This window comes from Dipodomys spectabilis, unplaced genomic scaffold (assembly GCF_019054845.1).
Source record: "Dipodomys spectabilis isolate Male_0828 unplaced genomic scaffold, ASM1905484v1 ptg000297l, whole genome shotgun sequence".
NCBI classification, from domain to species: Eukaryota; Metazoa; Chordata; class Mammalia; order Rodentia; family Heteromyidae; genus Dipodomys; species Dipodomys spectabilis.
The window spans coordinates 14709171-14731240 of NW_024870974.1; the positions used below are offsets into that span (position 1 = coordinate 14709171).

Below are 22070 nucleotides of genomic sequence, written 5' to 3' on the forward strand. Positions count from 1 at the left end.
AAGACAGTCACAGGGAGAAGGGGAAGCTCAGCCCACTACAACCTAAGTCCTTTCCGTACCAGTGATTTGAATGCAGAAACCCATTCTGGCGAGCCCTTGGTGAGTTTTGTTTTATTTAAAGTAGAGTTTACAGACACTACTACTAGATTTCAAAACTAAAGGGATATAAATAACTGTGGGCAGGGTTCAGAGAAGTCCCACTGTGAGAACCGCCTCGCCTACAGTGTGGGCAAAGGTATCTATTAATAGACAATGAAACTGAACACACTTTGCTGAAGAAGAGAAAGTTTAGGACTAACCCTGATCTGTAGTGGGTGGAGAAGAGGTTACAGAACACTGAAAACCCAGTCAGGCAAAAACATCTTTGTTTGTGCCAGTGTTGGGGCTTGAACTCCAGCCCTGGGCACTGTTCTTTAGCTTTTTCACTCAAGGCAATGCTCTACCATTTGAACCACACCTTTACTTCTGGCTTTTTTTTTTTTTTTAGGTCATGGAGCTTGAACTTGGGGCCTGGCTACTGTCCCTGAGCTCTTTTACTCAAGGCTAGTGCTCTACCACTTATAGCCACAGAGCCATTTCTGGTTTGGGGGTGATTAGTTGGAGATAATAGTTTTACAAACTTTCCTTCCCAGGCTGATTCTCAGATCTCAGCCTTCTGAGTAGCTAGGATTACAGGTATGAGCCACCAGTGCCCAGCAAGACAGAGCTCTTGATTCATTTCATTTTAGAATCTCTATTTTTCAAAGTGGAGGGAGGGCAATAGAATTACTCAAAGCTGAGAAATGAAGGTTCCTTAGTACTATTTGTTAAATATGGTTTATACAAAAAATAGAAGGCAACCTCTAAAAACGATACTTTTTAAAAATGCCCATAAAATGAACTTTGTACCACCAAATTATACACCAAAATGATTAAAATGGTAAATCTTATTATATATTATACATATTTTAAATTTTTGTGGGATTGAATGCCTAAGCTAAACTGTACTCTACTTCTGAGCTACATTTCCAGCCCTCAGTGTGTGTGTGTGTGTGTGTGTGTGTGTGTGTGTGTGTGTGTGTGTGTGTGTGTGTGTGTGTGTGTGTGTGTGTCTGTTTTGTTTTATTTTGGGACAATGTCTCTCTATGTGTCCAGGCTGGCTTCAAATTCTGTCAGTTTCTTAAGCACCCGGAATTACAGGAAGTCACATTTACTCTCACCACAAAAAAATTAACTATGAAAGAAAGCTAGAGCTCACATTATTTCCAACTGCTAAATAATACCACTTTTAGAAATTACATATTTTATAGCAGCCAAAATATACTAACCTACCTGTTTAGCTGAGACTGGTAATATCCTTAGTTTTCCTGCAAAAGTAAGGGCTGTTAGAAAATAGACTTTATGGTGCTCATTGATGCTAGGCAAGCCCTCTGCCACTGAGTTACACATGAGCCTTCCAAGTTGGATGAGAGTTATAGGACTATAGATGGTTGATACATTGTCTTGTTGACTACCTCTGTATAGAATTTTATTCAAGTTGGAGAGAAGTATAACAATATGGTTGTATCTCATTCTCCAATGAAGAAAGATGGGTTCAGTCATTTATCTGTGAGATTAAAAAAACCAACAAACAACAAAAAATAAAACAAAAAACAAAACAAAACAAAACAAAAAACCAATCCCAGCCAAGTAGTTCCTGCTACTCTGAAGCCTGAAACAAAGGATTGTTTGAGCCCAGCATTCAAGGTCATCTAGGTCAACCTAGCAAGACATTATCTCAAGCAAAACAAATTTTTAAAAAAATCTCAGAAAGTAATAGGACTTTGGATATTGCTAACTTGAAGTCTCTCTGTCCAGTTTCCTTTTAAAACTTAATGAATGCCACAAAATCTACACATAGCAGTCCTGGGGCTTGAACTCAAGGTCTGGACACTGTCCTTGAGCTTTTGTGCTCAAGATTAATACTCTATTACATGAGCCACAGCTCCACTTGTGGATTTTTATGGATAATTGGAGGTAAGAGGGGCTTTATCAGGGACTTTCCTGCCTCAGCTGGCTTTGAACCATAATCCTCAGCCTTGTAAGCAGTTATGATTACAGGCATGAGCCATCAGTAAGCCACCAGTGCCCCATGGGTATTACCACTTTTTTAAGGAAAAAATATTTTTTTTAATTGTGAAAATACTGTACAGAGGGGTTACAATTACATGGGCAAGATAACGAGTACATTTCTTATCAAGCATTGTAGCCTCCTCCTTTGTTTACCCTTCCCATCCCTTCCCATCCTCCCCCCACCCCCCCACCCAATCCTCCCCGCCCCGGAAAAAATATTCTTATACTACGCTTTCCCCTCAAAAAGCATCATCTCATTCAACCATAAAAAGGAAATTCTAACCCATACTACAACATGGTTGAAACTTACGCTCAACTGAAGCAGTTTCAAAAAACCAAATACTTAATAGTGTGTTATACGAGTACCTAGAACCTACAGAGACAACACCAAAGAGTGATGGCCAGGGGCTGTGACAAGGGGTCCCCATTCTCCTCTGTATTGGAAACCACTTCAGTTCTAGAAGATGAAAACATTTCTGAAGACTAGATGTTAGGGATGGTTACTCAACACTATTAATGAACATGATGCCACTAAACTGTACTCTTAAAAATAGCCCAACAAGGGCTGGGAATGTGGCTTAGCAGTAGAGTGCTTGCCTGGCATGCATGAAGCCCTGGGTTCGATTTCTAAATACCACATAAACAGAAAAAGCTAGAAGTGGTGCTGTGGCTCAAGTGGTAGAATGCTAGCCTTGAGCAAAAGAAGCTCAGAGACAGTGCCCAGGCCCTGTGTTGAAGCCCCAGGACTGGCAAAAAATTAAAATAAAATTAAAATGAATAAATAAATAAATGGCCCAACAAATAGCTGGGGGCTTTACAGCTCACACCTATAATCCTCGCTACACAGGAGACCGAGAGCTGAGGGATGCAGCTCAAAGCCAGCTGGGGCGGGGAAAGTCCATGAGATTCATCACCAATGAACAACTAAAAAGCAGGAAGTGGAAGTATGGCTCAACTAGGAGAGTGCCAACCTTGAGTGAAAAAGCTAAGAGACAGCAAGCCCAGGCCCTTAGTCCGGGCCCCAGTCCAGGCACTGGCACACGCCCATATGTGGACAAGGACACACACACACACACACACACACACACACACACACACACACACACACACACGGTTGAAATAACATATTTCATGTTTGCATATTTTACAACTGAAAACTTTTTCTTTTAAGTGTCAGCTCTCAGCTGGTGACAGTTCCCATGTTGGCTCATTCTAGATATTTTAATGCGGTGGTAAATCTATGTTTGCTTCTCAAAACAGTACAGGACTCATAAATCTGGTTTAGCTCTTAGTAAATATCTTTTTTGGATAGCAACTGGAGACATGACAGTGCCTCTCAGATCGCACCTGCAGCTTGCAAGCTGCCTGCTTGCAGGTAGGGATGCACAATTTCTTTTTACAATTCCCCTGGAGCAAGAGTCGATTAAACGCTTGATAAAATAACTTCTTGGAAGACTAGGTTTAGATGTTTCTTTCCTCCTACTTTCCCATCCTCCTTCCCTCCCTCATGAATACCACATCAAAGGCAACAGTGTGTGATTTCCCCCTTTCTTTTTAATTTTTTAAATTTCTTATTATCTTTAAGTAGTTGTACAAAGCTCCCATGCTTCACAACAGTATATGAGTACAAAGTGTCTGACATTTCTCCCCTTCTTTTTAAAGTATTAGTATCAATGCATGTTGAGAATTTCATGCTTCTCCCAAAAGCAAAGCAGACCACGTCCCTTTGGGAACATCCCTCCTCCCATTTTAACACAGGCAACAGTCTCTCCAAGACAGAATATTCTCTGGGCACATTCATGGCTCACACCTGTAATCCTAGCTAAGCAGAAGGCTTAGAGACTGAGAATCATGGTTCAGAGCCACAAGACTCTTATCTCCAATTAATCAGCAAAAGCTAGAGGTGGAGGCTTGGCTCAAGTGTAGAGTCCTAATACTGGCAGAAAGAGGAAAGAGAGAAGGAGAATCAGAAAGGAAGGGAGAGGGAGAGGGGGAAGGAAAATGAGGAGAGGCAGAGGAAGAATAGAGGAGAAAGGATGACAAGAGGGAGAGAGGGGAGGAGAGAGGGAAAGAAAAAAAGGGGAGAGGGAGGAAGGGAAAGGAGGGGAGGAAGAGGAAGTGGGACAAAGGGAGATCAGGCTGTGTGTGTGTGTGTGTGTGTGTGGTGTGTGTGTGTGTGTGTGTGTGTGTGTGCATATGACTGTGTTTGAACTTAGTTACTGGGGCTTGAACTTAATTGGATATAAGAGTCTCAGGGATTTTCCTACCCAGGCTGACTTTGAACTGTGAACCTCAGATCTCAGCCTCCTGAATAGCTAAGATTACAGGTATGAGCTATCAGTTCCTGTCTTTAGAGAGTGCATTTTATCAATCCTGTAAACACAGGTGTAGGGTACCAGTAAGACATTTCCTGGGGCTCCTTCCCCTGATGGTTGCCTCTCTGGGGGAGGGGAGCCAGAGAGCACACTGGGAAATACAGCCCCTGCACCTCTACTTCCTCTTTCTATTTCTGTGGTTTTCACTTCCTCTCTCTCAGAAATCCCCAGGTAGTGCTACTGCTTTCTCCTCGCCCTGCCCTGTCACTCCTCTCCAGGGCTTACCTTCATCCCTTGCCACAGTTCCTTTTTCTGGCATCACACCTTGAATCCCATTTCCCCCAAGGAAATGGTGCTGGCAGGACACAACTCCGCACTTCTGCCATGGCCCTGCAATCCGAGGTGGCTCTTCTGGGTCCTGTCCCACCCCGCGGAGGCAGGGCGAGGTGGTCAGGTCTGTCTCCTGGCTGCTCTCAGCTGCTTACTGCCCCCTCACTGGCTTGCCCTGGGGCAGTTCATGGGCATCACTTTACCTCCTGCTGTTCTCTGGAGCTGTAGGTGCTCCTTAGTCCAACAGGGTCTCTTAGACATGGTGGGAAAGGCAAGCTGCCTCTAAAGCCTGAAATCTTTTTTTTTTTTTTGGTCAGTCGTGGAGCCTGAACTCTGGGCCTGGGCGCTGTCCCTCAGCTCTTCAGCTGTAGACTAGCGCTCTACCACTTGAGCCACAGCCCCTTTTCTGGCTTTTTCTACTTATGGGGTGCTGAGGAATTGAACCCAGGGCCTCATGCATGCAAGGCAAGGACTCTACCACTGAGCCACCTTCCCAGCCCCTAAAGTCTGAAATCTTATCAGACCCAATTCTAGAGGGTGTGGGGAGATAGTTCAGTGGCAGAGTTCTGGTCTAACAGTTGTCAGACCCTGATTTCAATACCCAACACCTAAATAAATAAGAAAAAAAAAAGACATACATATGTGGGTATGTATCCATTGTGTATGATAGATTAACCTCAGCCTTTTGTGAGGTCTTGGCCACTTCACTCTCCAGAACTGTAGAACAGTTTTGTGGTCTTTCATAGCATCAAGGACCTTTGTACTGTCCTGTGCTCATGGGCATTGCCTGTCTCTCTACTCGGGTCTCATGGTTGGGCTGCTTTAGGGCCTTGCTTGGGGGAGGAATCCTTGTTATAAGCCCACAGTCCTGCCTGTCTAGGCACATCTTAGAGCCATTTGCTCTGGGGATCTTGCCTTGTGCTTAGTGGTGGGGTTAACAAGCAGTGCATGACAGAGTGCTGTGAACTTTTAAAACCCTCAACTTCTGGTTCTTTCCTCTTCCTTGCAGCCTGTAGGTATTCTATTTCATTCATGTCAGTGGCTATGATGATTGAGCCTCACTTCTTTGCCTTTATATTAGCTGCAACCAGAAATCTACGATCCTCTAGACCTCAGGCCTCTGAAAACAAAGGCAGCCACTACAGCTAGGAGCACAAGTCACAGCAGAAAGGTAAGATAAAGAGGATATCAACCGTTAACTTGAGGCTATATTTTCTACAACCATTTTTTTTCCAATGCTGAAACTATACCCTCAGCCCTCTGCAGCAATATATGAATATATTGACAGTTATAAATGAGATTTAGGTATCTGATTAAGAAAAACTCTTCTCTCACTAAAGCATCCAATCTGGCTTTTTTCAAGTCTAGATAAGTCTGTATGTGGAAATAGATACATCTCCCCTAAAATTAGATTAAGAATTATGAAAATTCCTGGAGGAAATTAGTTAGATATTTCTAAGCTCATAAATAATATTCCTCTCATTCTCTAAGATCACTGAAGAGGCCCATATCTTGGACTTGTTTAATAATTGTGTGTGTGTGTGTGTGTGTGCTGATCCTGGGGCTTAAAATTAGGGCCAAGGCCTGGGTATTGTCCCTGAGCTTTTTGCCTCAAGGTTAGTGTTCTACCACTTGAACCACAGCCTCACTTCTGGTTTTTTTTTTTGGTGGTTACTTGGAGATAAGACTTTCATAGACTTTCCTGCCTGGACTGGCTTTGACCCACCATCCTCAGATCTCAGCCTCATGAGTAGCTGGAATAACAGGCATGAGCCACATTAAACATTGTTTAATAAATTTTTTTGGCCAGTTGTGGGGCTTGAACTCTGGGCCTGGGTGCTGTCCCTCAGCTCTTCAGCTCAAAGCTAGCACTCTACCACTTAAGCCAAAGGTTATTCCCGGCTTTATCTGCTTATGTGGTGTTGAGGAATCGAACCTAGAGCTTCATGCATGCAAGACAAGCACTCTACCACTGAGCCACTTTCCCAGCCCATTTAATAATTTTTATAACCAAGAAAGTGAAGCAGAAGTTATTATGACCATCTAGAAGGGGTCAGGAAATCTGCTTTTCTCAATATATGTCTACAATCTTGTTCCTATCCTGAATATCATTACAAAATCAAATTCATTCCAGCAGTCTTTTTTTGTTGTTTTGTTTTGCCAGTCCTGGGGCTTGAACTCTGGGTCTGGACACTGTCCCTGAGCTCTTTTTACTCAAGGCTATCACTCTACCACTTAAACCACAGTGCTATTTACAGCTTTTTATGAGATTAATTGGAGATAAGGAGTCTCACAGACTTTCCTGCCCAGACTAGTTTTGAACTGTGATCCTCAGATCTCAGCCTCCTGAGTAGCTAGGAATACAGGTGTGAGCCATAAGCACCCAGCTGCAGCAGTCATTTAACTATGACACAGATTAGCTCTGACAGCTCCTTGCATTTCATTTATTGACTTATTCCTATCTTCTATGTAACTTGGTACCACACATTGATACTAGTGTACATTCCTATATGAACTCAGCTTACAGCATGTTTTGTAACCATTATCTGTTTTGATCTGTACAGCCATTGTAAGTGGTAGCAGTTTTTCAGAAAAGGATGTTTTAAAATAGCAATTGCAGCTGACATTCGCCTACAGATAAGCTCTGTACCAAGGCTCCCTAATGGGACTCCCAGGTTGTTCTCTGGAAATGTGCAAAGCTGCCTTCCACCCATGTGTCAGAATACCATTGTGTATACATAAATGTGTGAGCAGTTTCCAGTGCTATGTGCTGAAAAACAGACTTGAGTGGTTCTGAAGCTCTATGTGAGAAAAGAGGCACAAAACAGGTCAATGAGAAAAGCACTGATCATGATACATAAATCACAATCAAGTGATAAAAGCATGCCAGTGATGCCAAGGCCATGGTTCAGTGGTATAGTACTCTAGTACTGAAAAACAAAAACAAAACACTGATGAAGTCTTTGCAATTTCATTGAGAACTGTTTAAAATCGACTTATCTTAGATTCCCAGAAGCCTATACAAATCTTTAATACAGCACTTATTGATGTATTGCTACTTCTGGTTCATCATTAGGATTCTGACTCTGCTGTTCACTTTAGTGAATGCTGTCGAGTAGGCATTTCTTGAGTGATAGGAGATCTCAAGAGGTTCCAAGGCTTTCTCTTGCAGGAAAAAAAAAAAGTGGGGGGGGGGGGGGGAGTGGCTGGGAATGTGGCTTAGTGGCAATGTACTTGCCTCACATGCATGAGGCATTGGATTTGATTCCTTAGTACCACATAAACAAAACAAAAAATGTAAAATAAAATAAAAAGCTTTGCAAATTTGGCAAGTTACAATTGTTATCTGGATGCTCCTAGTTACTCAGGAGTCTGAGATCTAAGGATCTCAGTTCAAAGCCAGCCTGGGCAGACTCTTGTCTCCAATTAACAATCCAAAAATCCAGAAGTGGAACGTTTGGTTCAAGTCACAAAATACCATGCTTGAACAAAAAAGCTAAAAGAGTCCAGACCCTGAATTAAAGCCCATTACTAGCTAGGCACTGGTGACTCCCACCTATAATCCTAGCTACTGAAGATGCTGGAATCTAAGGATCAGGAATCTGAAGCCATCCTGAGCAGCAATTAATTACAGAAAAATCAAGAAAGTAGAGATGTAGCTCAAGTGGTAGAGCACTAACCTTGAGCAAAAGGAGCTCAGGGACAGTGCCTAGGCCCAGAGTTCAAGCCCCAGGACCAGCACTAAAGCAAAAAACAAAAAATAGTATTCACATACACACACACACACACACACACACACACACACACACACACGTACCTCAGGGGCTGCATGGGAGCCTGGGATAAACAGGAAGTGGACATGAGGCTTTGTCCACATACACAGGGCATAAGATAAAGAAAAGAAAGGAAGGACATACCCCATGCTCCTCATGACAATTACACACGATGGACAAAGTCAGAGAAATGCTTCCTTGGCATTTATGACAGGAGCAACTTAAAACAGGACAAGCGATCAGGTTTTTGTTAGATTATCAACCTCAGATGATTCAGATTTATATTATACACACCATACTTTGGATGATCTATATTATCTAGCTCATCCAATTTGGATGATCTATTATGTAGTTTCTATAGCATCTATACCCAGGAGAAAGTCCTTTTCCCCCTTCTTTTGGTGTCAAGAATTGAACCCAGGGCCTCACACATGCCAGGCAAGCATTCTACCACAGAGCTAAATTCCCAGAACACACTCAGGAAAATTCTTAATCCTAGCTCCTGAGCTGTTTAGCTTTCAAGCTGGGAGCCATCCGAATAAGGGTTCTACTTGCTCTCTTCAGGATCAAGAAAGGTTGTGGAACAGTTACCATACATGGGCAGAGAAGCTCTGAGCAGACAAAGGGGGAGGGAGGCCAGGGCCCCAGACTGGCAGTTATATAACCACCCAGGGAGTGCCGTAACAGCAAAAGCTCTGCCTTCCCTAAAAATACTAAATTCTAAAAATGCCTCAAGGACACCTCGCAAGCACATCTGAATAGCTGGAATTAATAGTTGAAAAACAATAGATTTCAAGGTATCAGTCCAATCTGATAGATTCACGTGGCTGCTAGTATGAATAACTTTAGCTCCTCAGGAGCCCCAAAGAAACACACAAGCAGTGTGTATCAGTAATGGCAAAATAAATGTCATTTCCTTTTTCACTGACAATGAGTCATGAGTGTTGACCTACAGACTGTCCCCAAACAAGATGCATTCCAATACTTCATTTCTAAGTAAGTTGTTACAAACTCAGAACATAGTTTCCCATAGAAACAATTTTAGACATGGTGGTTTAGATTTCCAGATATGGCCAAAGGAGTCAGTTTATCCATAAGTAACTTTACAAAGATAATCAGTACACAGAATAGTACTTTTCTATAAGAAAATGCCTCCCAGCTTCTAAGCTGTGATTTCTATAACTCCCTTCTCTCTCTCAATTCCATGGTGAAGGAGTGTTGAGGCTGGGTGGGAGGTGTATGTTGTGGGGGTCGGGGGACCTGGCAGCATCCAATCCCACAGAGCAATACATTTGCCACAGAAACATTGGTAGATTGTTTTCATCTAGCAAGAACTCACTAACCATTCAGAATACTGTTAACCTCTACCGAGTACTTACTCTGGGTTAGAGCATGATTTATTTCTGTGTCTACATTCTTTTCCTTACTTTTCTACTCTCACCATCTGTGAGGTATTTAAGAAAGGACACAGCCCACAGAAATAGAAAGACAAAGGGTGAACAAATGCAGCAGTGATACTCACTGGACATGATGTTAAAAATGAACTATACAACTTGTGGGTAAGGATGGGAAGGAGGAAAACTTGGAGAAAGCGAGGGAAGGGGTGACATTGTCCAAAAAGAAATGTACTCTTTGCCTGACTTATGTAACTATAACCCCTCTGCATACCACCTTCACAACAACAAGAAAAAAAGAAAGGACACTGCCCAGTGCCAGTGGCTCATGCCCTGAATCCTAGCCATTCATGAGGCTGAGATCTGAGGACTGTAGTTTGAAGCAGCCATCGCTGAGATTCTTATCTTCAATTAACCATCAAAAGGCTGGAAGTAGAGCTGTGGCTCAAGTGGTAAGAGGGCCACAGGCTTGAGTGAAAAACTAAGGGACAACACTTAGGCACTGAGTTCTAGTCCCAATACTCAGAAAAAAAAAAAAAAAGGATACTGAGCTATTTGAAATAAATAGGGGAGGGTGGAGGGAAGAACTGAGAATAGAATTTGTTCAAAATGCATTGTGAGCATGCACAAAAATGTCAAACTGAAATCTCTATTATAAATGTATGCTATTTTCCTCCCCTAAAAAAGACATATTGACTTCTATTAGATGACGCAGGGAGGAGGACCAAAAGAATGAATATACCTTAAACTGTTACTAAGATCAGAGCTAGAGAGGGAGGTCCCTGGGGGATGGCATTACTACAGAAAGTCTACAGGCTGCTAGACTCAAGCTGGAGATTGGTTTCAATAGAGGGTGCACCTGAGGAAGAGTTCAGATGCAAAACACCAGTGTGCAAATGATTCTTCAATTAAGAGATGGGACTAATGTGAGCTGTTTGATGTTGGAAAAAAGGGGAAGCTGGAAAATTGGAAATAAAAGGTGCAGAGTCCTCCAAAATTTCATGATAATTTTGTCTTTTGAACACAGTTATATAGTGAAAACTTTAAAATCCCCTTCACACAAAAGTATTAATTTTCTTGTGTAACCTTTCAGTTTTTTTCTTGAGAGCAGACCAATGATTATAAACAAAGATCTTTATTTCTCCCTTTATTAAGAGGTAGCATAGCATAGGGCCTAAATTTTTTTTGGAAAATAAGTTACTTTATCTGTATTTATTTTTAATATTTTAAATGTTTACATTTCTTAAAAACAAAGTGTGTTACAGGCAGGTGCAAACAGTATACCCTCTTTTGCAACCCAGGACTCATTGCTAGTGTGAGATTTTGGTACATGTAAGAAGGAATATGATTCCTACAATAGTTGGCACTTTGAGGGTTTGTAACTCACACAGGTTGCTCTGAGTGAGCAACCTGATGTAAAAGCAAGACAAAAGAACAACAACAAAAAAAAGTGTGCTTAAGCTGGGCATTGGTAGTCCATGCCTATAATCCTACCTATTCAGGAAGTTGAAATCTGAGGATCGTGGTTTGAAGCTAACCACCATTAAAATACTGGAAGTGGAGCTGTGGCTCAAGAGGTAGAGTGTCAGCCCTGAGTTAAAACAAAAAACACAAAAACTAAGAGTATCCAGGCCCTGAGTACAAGATCCAGTATGGCATTAAAAAAAGAAAAGAAAACAACCTAAGTGTGCTTTAACTAGATAAATATCAAGTATAAAACAGAAAGATAAACTTCCTAAGGTGGATTCAGCAGGATCAATTTTGTATCTACAGATCCAAACCCTACAATGGGTCTAAATGGATATTTTAGTTTAGGGCTGCAGGACATCTGACTCACAGCTCTCCCTGGCTTCATAGTTTATAATCATTTACTATGCATCTGCCTCATCTACTTGATTGTGAATTCTTTGAGGTAAAGATCATAACATTCATTATGTCTTACAATGTCTGGCAAATGTGAGACATGAAATTGAGAATCAAATAACTGAACAACTGGAGAGAAAGGATGGCCAAATGAATGTGAATAACCTGTAAAAGGAATGATATGAACAATTTTGCTAATCCATAGGACCCAAAGGAAGGAATGGCACTTTTTTTTTATGTCCAGTAACACAGTTCAGTGAGATACTGTGAAGACGTATAAGAATGACCAGCCAATCAAAAGATGAAATTACAGAGGAGAAACACATAGCAAGCTCTCTTTCTGTGAGGAGAGTAACTGGCAAAAGAGGAAAGTTTGGCCTGAATGGATCAAATTAAAACATCAAAAAAAACCCTAAATACAATAAACCAAGAATGTGGAAATAAATGCAAGTGGCTCATACCTGTAGGCCTAGCTACCCTGGAGGCTGAGATCTGAGGATCTGAAGATCTGAGGATCACAGTTTGAAGTCAGCCAGAACAGGAAAGTTTCTGAGACTGTTCTCAACTACCAAGAAGCTGGAAATGGAGCAGTGGCTCACGGGGGTAGAGCACTGGCCTTGAGTCAAAAGGCTGAGGACAATGCCCAAGCCCTGAGTTCAAGCCCCAGTACTGGCACAAAAAAAGAAAAAGAAAAAATATGTAGCTGAATGAAGAAGGCTGAGTGGCAAATGTTTGCAGCAGTTGTGATAACTGAGAGGAAAGCTGCCTGAATAGCAACAGCTGCTGGACAGCCTCTGGAACATGGCCAGGTATAACTTACATTAAAGCAAAAGCACTGATAAGCAATGGTGAGACTCTGTTTAAGTCTGGAAATTATGAAGCCATACTTTTTTTTTATATCCAATACTATATGGTGCTTTGGGTTTACAGAGATGAAATATCAGCAAGTCCCCTAGAAGCTTCTGTCCTGTAGGGAGGCTTTTTGCCCCTTTAAAATATATGTAATTCCAACATTACCACCTTACTCCTAAAATAATCTTATTATTACATAGTTAACATGGCAACATAATATGGCTGTCCCAGCTCCTAAATATTCTGTCCATGCAAAGAAAGGCTAAGCAACCTCTCAGACACTCCATTATGGTTATTTTAAATAATTGTGATGTCAAGGCACTTTATTTCCTGAAGCTGGGCTACATCAAATGTTGACACTGGCCCAAAAAAGAAGTTACTTGTCTGGATCCATTAAGGGGAAGTACAATTATACATATTTTTAAAAAGGAATTTTTATCTGTTAAAAACAAGCAGATCCTTTGAAATCTTGTACATAAAGACTGATTTTATTAGGGTACTTATAAAGCCAAACTACTTGTTCCAGTTGAACTAGGAACTAAACCAAATCAGCTCTAATGGAAACTCACTGTGCACAGTAAATTGTCAGGGGTGGATCTGCAAAATTCACACAGCTTGGGACACACGTGCAGGCAAGAAGCAGACTACTTAAACACCGTCACACTCACCACTAGACCAAAAAAAAAAAAAAAAGGTATGCATCTGTTCAGTTTCAATGAGTTCAAAGTTCCCATAGTTACTTTTCAAAATGTTATGAGCAACTTGATGCCTTCCAAGTTCAGGCTTGCAAAAGAAGTCACCCTCTCTATCCAAACCAGCCTCCTCGCTGCTAAGGTATATTTCAAAGACATTTTTCTACAGTGTTCAGCTTGAATTTTTCAAAGTTAATCTTTAACCAAAAGACCTGTGTACTTTCATTACAAGTTTACTTTTTCATGAATAAACTCCAGCTAAAAGGCAGTGTCTGTTTTTGATAATGAATGTCCAGATAGTTACATAATAGTTCTAATTTTATATATAAATCTTTCAAACAAAAAATGCTTTTTCAAGGAAAAGATAATTTCAAAAGACCTCCCCCCGAGCACACTCTCCTTCTTCTTTTCTATAACATTCAGTTTTGCTTCTTTTCATTTTTTGTTCTAATACAGAACAGCTATACACTTTTGCTGGGCTGTTTGTTCTTGGCTGGTGCTCTACCACTGGAGCCATGCTTCCAGTACAGCATTTTAGTGGCTAATCAGAGATAAAGTTCTCACTGATTTTGCTGCCCATGTGGTTTTGAACGATGATTCTCCAAGACTCAGCCTCCTGAGTGGCTAAGAAAACAGGCATAAGCCTCCAGCACCCAGCTTCATTCTATTTCTTATGTTTTTAGAAGATTAGTTCTTCAGGAAAAAGGTCTTTTTGTCAAGAAATTCATTCTCAGAAGTCTCACAAATGTGTCAACAGATATGTTCAGAAGTGTTCTGTGAAAATACTGTCTGAAATAAAAATAAATGGAAGACAAACCAAATGTCCACCATCTTGGCTAAATAAACTGTATGTTTACATGTATACTATAAAAAAGTACTAGATAATAAGACAAGGGAAGTAAATCTATGCATTGACACATACAGATGTCCAGTTTAAACGAAAGAAAACAAAAAAATCCTGTTGACCAATATATACATACAGAATGATGTAAATTGTTTTCAAATTATAGTTGACTATCTCTTTTTGGAGGGTGGAGGCTGGGGAGGAGGGGATAGTCCTGGGGCTTGAGCTCGGGGCCTGGGTGCTGTCCCTGAGCTTCTTTTGCTCAAGGCTAGTTCTCACTACTGCTTTACTTCTGGCTTTTGGGTAGGTAATTGGAGATAAGAGTCTCACATATACTTTCCAGCCCAGGCTGACTCCAAATCATGATCCTCAGATCTCAGCCTCCAGAGTAGCTAGGATAAACAGGCATGAGCCACCAACACCTGGCTAATAGCTGAGTATCTTTAGAAACAAAACAATGCCAATATTGTTAAACTATTTCAAAGCACATGACATGACAGAAAACCTGCCAATAAGTTGATGAAGCAAGTATAACATCGATTCTAAATTTGTAAAGACAGTACAAAAGGAAAAATAACAGATTATGATCACTTATGAATGTTAATGTCTATTAGCAAATAGATTCCAAAACCAGAGTAAGAAAACAATTCATCACAACAAAAGGGATTGATACCAGGAATGTATCATTAAGAAATAAATATACATACAAACAAAATAAAAAATGGGCTGGGGCATAGCTCAAGTGATAGACTGCTTGCCTAGGAAATGCAAGGCCTTGGGTTCAATTCCCAGTACAACCAAAGAGATCCCAACAATATACCTGCTGCCCCAATGGGATGCCATCCACCATGTAATGATGCAGCAAGAGGGCATCCCCAGATAATGAGTGTGCAATGCCTTCTCCCAGCCTCTAGAATCACAAGCTAGATAAACTTGTGCTTTGTAACTTGTAAAGGTATAGCAACAGAAAATGGACTAGGACCAGCCCTGTCTGTGGTTGAGTGCTTGCCTAGCGTGTTCAATTGTCAACATCACAAATGTAAGTATGCAAAATCAATAGTACCTAGAAAATGAAATGGAAGAGAAACCCCCTTGAGGGCTAACTGCTAGTATCTCATGCTTGTAACCCTCTCAGATTTGATCTCAGAGGCTGGCTTTGAACTGTAATCCTCAGATCTTAGCCTCCTAAGTAGCTAGGATTACTTATAGGTGTGAGCCACAGGTGCCCTGCTCCAAGTCAGTTTATAAACTGAATACCAACTGATACCAAAGACTTTCCCCTGGAACTGAAACTAATATTCACTCTCAAATCAATTTGTCAGCCTGGAACAAAACTGTGACTTAAGTAAGAAAGCTATATTGCTTGTGTTTCTCCAATGAATGAATTTCCTACCTTACCATCTTACTGAGCTACTCTATTCTCCTCTCAGCCAGGTAGGAGAAAGACGTAGGCTTGCTTAATCAAAGCTGAAAATTCTTAATTTTCTTGTGACATGTTTCAGTTTGAATATGTTGACAATTAATTAAAATTAAAAATAACAACACAGTTTAGGCAAAATAAAAGGCATCTTGCATATCATATCTAGCCCATAGGCTGTCCATTTCTGACCTTTGGGGGCAAACTTTTTCTGCTAAGGGTCAGATAGAAAATAGTTTTTCACTTTGCAGGCTATACAAATGTAATTTGTGTTCCATATTTTCATTTATTTATTTTTACATCATTAATAATGTGCCTGTAATGTCAGCTATTTGGAAGCAGAAGTAGGAAGATCCCAGTTGACGGTCAGCTTTGGCAAAAAGTTAGCAAGACCCTATCTCAAACAACAATCCAGGTGTGGTAGTATACACAAGAATGGAGACCCAAGCCTGGTCCGGACAAAAACAATTAAAGCAAAAAGGGCCTGAGGATATAGTTTAAAGCGGTAGAGCACTTACTTTGCAAGTGGGTGGCCCTTAGTTCAAGATCTCAATACAGGGACTGGGAAGGTGGCTCAGTGGTAGAGTGCTTGCCTTGCATTCATGAGGCCCTGGGTTCGATTCCTCAGCACCATGCAAGCAAAAAGAAAAAAGCCGGAAGTGGCTCTGTGGCTCAAGTGGTAGAGTGCTAGCCTTGAGCTGAAGAATCTGAGGGACAGCACCCAGGCCCAGAGTTCAGGCCCCACGACCGGACCCAAAAAAAAAAGATTTCAATACATTACCCTTGTAGGCTTTGGTCTTTGGGGTGATAGCTTGCCAGCTGTGATTAACAGAAACCATTAATCTTGAGATTTACCTATGAATACTTTAGAAGACAATCACATAGTATTATTTCTACCTTACAATTTCTTTTCTATCAGACTAGGACAAGTACAACAGACATAAATTCTCTTTAGGGAGTCATTTCATAAGGCAGTGTGTTTCCCTTCTGACACGTAAACAGTATCTAGGAAACAGATTCTGAAAATCAATTTAGGTACAATTTTGAGAACAGTCCTTCCTACCTATCACATACTAGCTGCTTTTACAAAATACATCATAGTATCTGATAAAGTTCTTGATATTTCACTTGAGACCATTCTCCAAAAGCAGTACTCATAGATTTACAATTTATACTTTCTTTTCTTTTTTTTTTTCGGGGGGGGGGGGGGGGGTCTGGTCGTGGGGCCTGAACTCTGGGCCTGGGCGCTGTCCCTCAGCTCTTCAGCTCAAGGCTAGTGCTCTACCACTTGAGCCACAGTGCCACTTCCGGCTTTTTTCTTTTTGCTTATGTGGTGCTGAGGAATCGAACCCAGGGCCTCATGCATGCAAGGCAAGCACTCTACCACTGAGCCACCTCCCCAGCCCACAATTTATACTTTCTACTCAGGAATTACTCAGGGTGGTTTTTGCTTTGGGGCTGCCAGTTGTATTTTTTTCCTTTTATAATCCTCTAAAGAGAATTGTATTTGATAAAGTAAGCATAATTTCTGAGACAGGCCAAGAATTTATAATCCAATTAGACTAATGAGGTGCCAATCTCAAAGAAAGTCATATTCACTTCACCCAGTATGATATGCTTTGGTCTTGGCTCAACTTCAGAAAAACCTTTTCAGGGATTTTTAGGACCTTAGACAATTGTAAAACTTACCAGGATAGTGTAAAACCTTATTTAGATCTCTTAAATTAGGATAGCCAGGCACCAGTAGTTCACACCTGTAATCCTAGCTACTCAGGAGGCTGATCTAAAGATGACGGTTCAAAGCCAGCTGGATCAGGAAAGTCCATGAAATTCTTATCTCCAATTAACCAGCAAAAAGCTAGAAGTGAAACTGTGGCTCAAGTGCTACTTCAGGCACAGTGCACAGTGCCCTGAGTTCAAGCCCCAGGATCATCCTCTTCTCTGCCCCCCCCTCCCCCAAAATGAGACCAGATGGAATCTGAGACCTAAAAAATAGAGAGAGGTTGGTTAAAAGAAAAAAAAGTGGAAGTGGTGCTGTAGCGCAAGTGGTAGAGTGCTAGCCTTGAGCTGAAGAGCTGAGGGTCAGCATCCAAGCCCAGAGTTCAAGCCCCACGACTGACAAAAAATAAAAAACTAAAAAGTTTACTATACAGCTTTTATGACTGTCAATTACAGCATAGCTTACTAAATTATTTGGCTCTAGATCACTTGTAATGATTGTAGGTCTGGGCACTGGTGGCTCATGCCTGTAATCCTAGATTCAAGGAGGCTGAGATCAGAGGATTATGGTTCAAAGCCAGCCTGGGCAAGAAAGTCCATGACTCTTATCTTCAATAAACCACCAGAAAATCAGAAGTGGAGCAATGGCTCAAAGTGCTAGATCATCACCCTTGAGCAAAAGAGCACAACAATGGTGCCCAGGCCCCACCACCTACAAAAATAAAATAGTAATAATAACAATAAAAGCAGCCCAACACCTAAAGATTACATAGAGTTTGGCTGGACCAATTACCCTGGTCCTCTTAGTATCTCTAATTTTAGGCAACGGGAAACTCAAAAGCAGTCCTTCAAGATGAAGCAAAATGATACAGTAGGCAAGTCACCCTTCCTAACAGATGGGGTAGTATAATGTACAATGGACTTTATTACCTATGCCCCTGAGATTAAATGGACTGCATCTGCAGGGTAGTCCTTTTCTACACTGTCATCACATTGGGAATCTGAAGCTGACTGGTGGAAGTATTTTCACCATACCAGTAGGCTTCTCCTTCCCTCCCAGCAGACACTGGACTGAGGAAGGTGCTGTACTCCCCAGTTACTCACGTACAGACAGCCTCCATCTCGTTCTCTGCTAGTCTCATAAAGCAAAGACCCAACAGCTTAAAAAGTTGCCTAAAAGACTTACAAAGCAGTATCTTTCAGGAACTATGAGAAATGGCTTCTTTTTTGAACACATATTCTGTCTTCCTAAACAAGGAAGCTTTGTTTGCTATTTACTGAACAGCAAACTGGGCCTGAGAAATTTTAGAATTCTTACAATGAGTGTTTTAGGAGAAAACTTATGGTGGGTTACTTCTATCTTTGATCCTCTGTTCCTTACATCAAATACTTTCTCCTGTGAGAGGAGCTGCTGCCCTAAGGCAACATAAACTGGCCCCAAGAACAAACAAAGATGGACCAATTTGTGCCTGCCCATGCCAGGAAGTGATTAAGTAGGCCCAGATCAAGTCCCAACAATACAAAGGCCAGATTCACTAGCAAACACTTTGGATGCCATTTGGGTCATTTCAGACATACAGACCATTACATTCAAGTCATTTAAAGAATATCAGAACTGGGCACAGGAAGAAAACAGTTAAGCCATGTGGTTAAAAGGCATTATCATATTACTAATTTTTTTCTTTAATTTATCTTAGAGTACCTGTAAATATTCCAAATGGCTAAGTTGACCTGATAAAAAGTATATAGATAGAATACATTATTTTAAATGTATTCCTGTAAGTTTCAGAATTTCTATATAATCAGATGTTTGCTGTACAAATATATCATCTTATACAAATGCATAAATCAGCACAAAGTGCCTATGCTTCTCTTTCCAATAGAAAGGAATCAAAACTTCTAAAGTTAGTAGTCAGCTATGCACCAATGGCTCACATCTGTAATCCTGGCTATTCAGGAGACTGAGATCTAAGAATCTCAGGATTCAAAGCCAGCCCAGGCAGGAAAGTCAGTGAGACTCTTAACTCCAATTAACTACCAAAAAGCCAGAAGTGGAGCTATGGCTCAAGTGGTAGAGGGCTAGCCTTGAGCATAATAGCTCAAGGGACAGGGCCTAGGGCCTGAGTTCAAGCCTCGGGACTGGCACAAAAAACAAAAACAAAAAAAAGAAAGTAGCCTGCATGTCTTAACTCTAAATTTGAGGAACACCAATTTGTGTGAGTTTTCTTTGTTGTAAAATTTGGAAAAGATGGTGTAGCATACTGAATATCAACCAAATAATTTTCCACTGAAAGTTGAGAAACAGTAAAGGAGTTAGGGTTTTAAAAGTTATTTCTGTGTGCATGCATGTTCATGCATATATGCACACATCTGTACAACAGAGCCTTCAAATATTTAATAGTTGAATGGAACTTAAAACTGTTTTGTTATCGTGGTTTTGGTCTTTAAAACTCATTTGCAAACCTGCAGGATGGCTACTCGTTCTGTCCTAGTTAGATGAGTGCTATAGAAATATTGTTACCAGTGGGGCTAGGAAGGTGGCTCAGTGGTAGAGTGCTTGCTTTGCATGCATGAGGCCCTGGGTTCGATTCCTCAGTACCACATAAGCAAAAAGCAAAAAGCCGGAAGTGGCGCTGTGGCTCAAGTGGTGGAGCGCTAGCCCACGACCAGACCAAAAAAAAAGAAATATTGTTACTAGTCAGCTTTCAATCTATTGAAAGGATGAAGAATGCATTCATTTTATACTTTATTTAAAATTAATAAAATGATAAAGTTACACAATTCAGTACAATTAGAAAATATTTAAACATTTACATACTCATTAGCTCATAGTTTCTTCATCACCATCAAATATTTTAGTCTATGTAGTCAAAGTCTTCTGGAATTCCAAACGTTTTGTCAATTTTACTTTCTTCAAACCCAAATTTTCTTTTGGCCCAAGATTTTATTGCAAATATATTATCTGTAAAAAATTGAGAAATATTTTTGAAAACATAATTATAAAACATTTCCAATACAATTAATTATCTTCATTGTATCTTTGCTTCCTTCTGTTTCTTTTTGCCATATTAAAATAAGTTATCTCTATCTTCTAACATAGTGGCAATAGTTACAGATAGGTCAATAGTGTTTTTTCCACACTTCCACCAGGAAGGCCAGACTCTTACTCAGTAATTAAGGGTTGTTCCTGCTCCCAAAGGAACACATTCTCTCTAGACTCTTTCTCTTCTCCCTCAGAGCAATGGCTTCCAGACATCAGAACAGTGTAAGGAAGAGGGTATGAAGAGGAGAGAAAGGGGTTCTCCTCTCGTAAGACCAAGGAAGGAACAAATGTGTTCTTAGCATCCCCTGGGGGTGGGGGGGAGGAGGGCGGAATTTAAAATGTACCATACCAAATGTGTTTTCTCTACTGATAGGAATTTATTTCAAGGGAAAACTATATCCAAAGATATTTGGCCAAAGATATTCCTAGTGCAGAAGAGAATAAAACCAATGTGTCTACTCATTGGGCAGGGCACCAGCCTATGTATAGAGAGTACTAAAGTATGCAGTCACTGTGCTAAAGATGACTGAGCATGGGCAGTAGGGATGACGGTGGATTTTTTTTTCATCTTAGTTTCACATGAATGAGTGTGTGTGTGTGTGTGTGTGTGTGTGTGTGTGTGTGTGTGTGTTTTGTGGCTTAAACTCAGGGCCTCCTGTACTTGATTGGCTTTTTTGCTCATGGCTGGCAAGTTTACCACTTGAGTCACACCTTACTTCTGGCTTTTTGCTGGAGATAAGTCTCATGGATTTGTCTGCCCAGGCTGGCTTTTAACCATGATCCTCAGATCTCATCTTCCTGAGTAGCTAGGATTGCAGGTGTGAGCTACCAGTGCCCAGTGATAAATAAATTTCTGATATTAAGTTTTGTTTCTAAAGTGAAAACTACTGTCTCAGAGTAACAGTGCTAACAGTGCTAACAGTGTCTTTTCTTTTGATAAAAGTGTTATGGAGTGTCTGTCAATAGATACTATGATGAATCTCAACTTCTATAACAAGTAGGAATACTAAAACAATGGCCTGAGTGCCTGCAGTCAGTACACTGCTGGCAATCACAGCCAAGCATGTATGGAGGGCCCCGTGCTACAGAAGCAGGTAATGAGAATATTGCGGATATTAACTAATATAAAGAAACTATGCTTTCTCACTGAGATCCACAAGGAGAGAAAGCAATCCCAAGAAGGTGAGTGTGTTACAGAAAGCGCGAGCACAGAGCACAGAGCTAGCCTGGCAGGCTCGGTAAACAGTTTCAGGAAAGAAAAAGCACAGGCTATGGGCTACAGTAGAGAAAGATACAGGAAGATGACCTCGAACCTGCATCAGGAAGAAGAAAACAGGCACCACGGAAGGGCTATTCCATAGTCTGTAAAGGAATGAATTCCACGAGTTTCTCAAGAGGACAAGAGCCAATTTTATGGTAAGTACTCAAATATGATAAATGAAGATTAAAAACAAAAGGACCAACAAAGAGCCTTTCTACAATGCCTAATGGACCAAGTCTAAGATGTTGATTAAACATTTTGTTTCCAGCCTTTAGACAATGTTTATCTACAGTCTTGATAGCACATTCTATACCAAATAGTCCTGTTATACAGAAAATTTTATAAATGGATGAAAAATATTCTGTGGGGTTTTTTTTGTTGTTGTTATTTTTTTTGGTGGTGAGGTTATGGTTTGAACTCAAAGCCTTGCCAGGCAAACTCTACTACTTGAACCACTGCCTCCAGCCATTTTGCTT

At 40.8% G+C, this 22070-nt stretch overlaps 1 protein-coding gene and 1 pseudogene across 1 annotated transcript in view; one reads left to right on the plus strand and one right to left on the minus strand.

Annotated features, from left to right (window-relative positions):
* Positions 1–11110: 11110 nt before the first annotated feature.
* On the plus strand, positions 11111–11250 carry LOC122127274 (annotated as a pseudogene).
* Positions 11251–20019: 8769 nt separating this feature from the next.
* Positions 20020–22070, minus strand: part of Mnd1 (meiotic nuclear divisions 1) — a 41969-nt gene continuing 39918 nt past the window's right edge. The window contains exon 8 of the mRNA XM_042701769.1: positions 20020–20252. Within this exon, the coding sequence (XP_042557703.1) occupies positions 20146–20252 (107 nt within the window). The 3' untranslated portion in view covers positions 20020–20145. The remainder of the gene's footprint in view (positions 20253–22070) is intronic.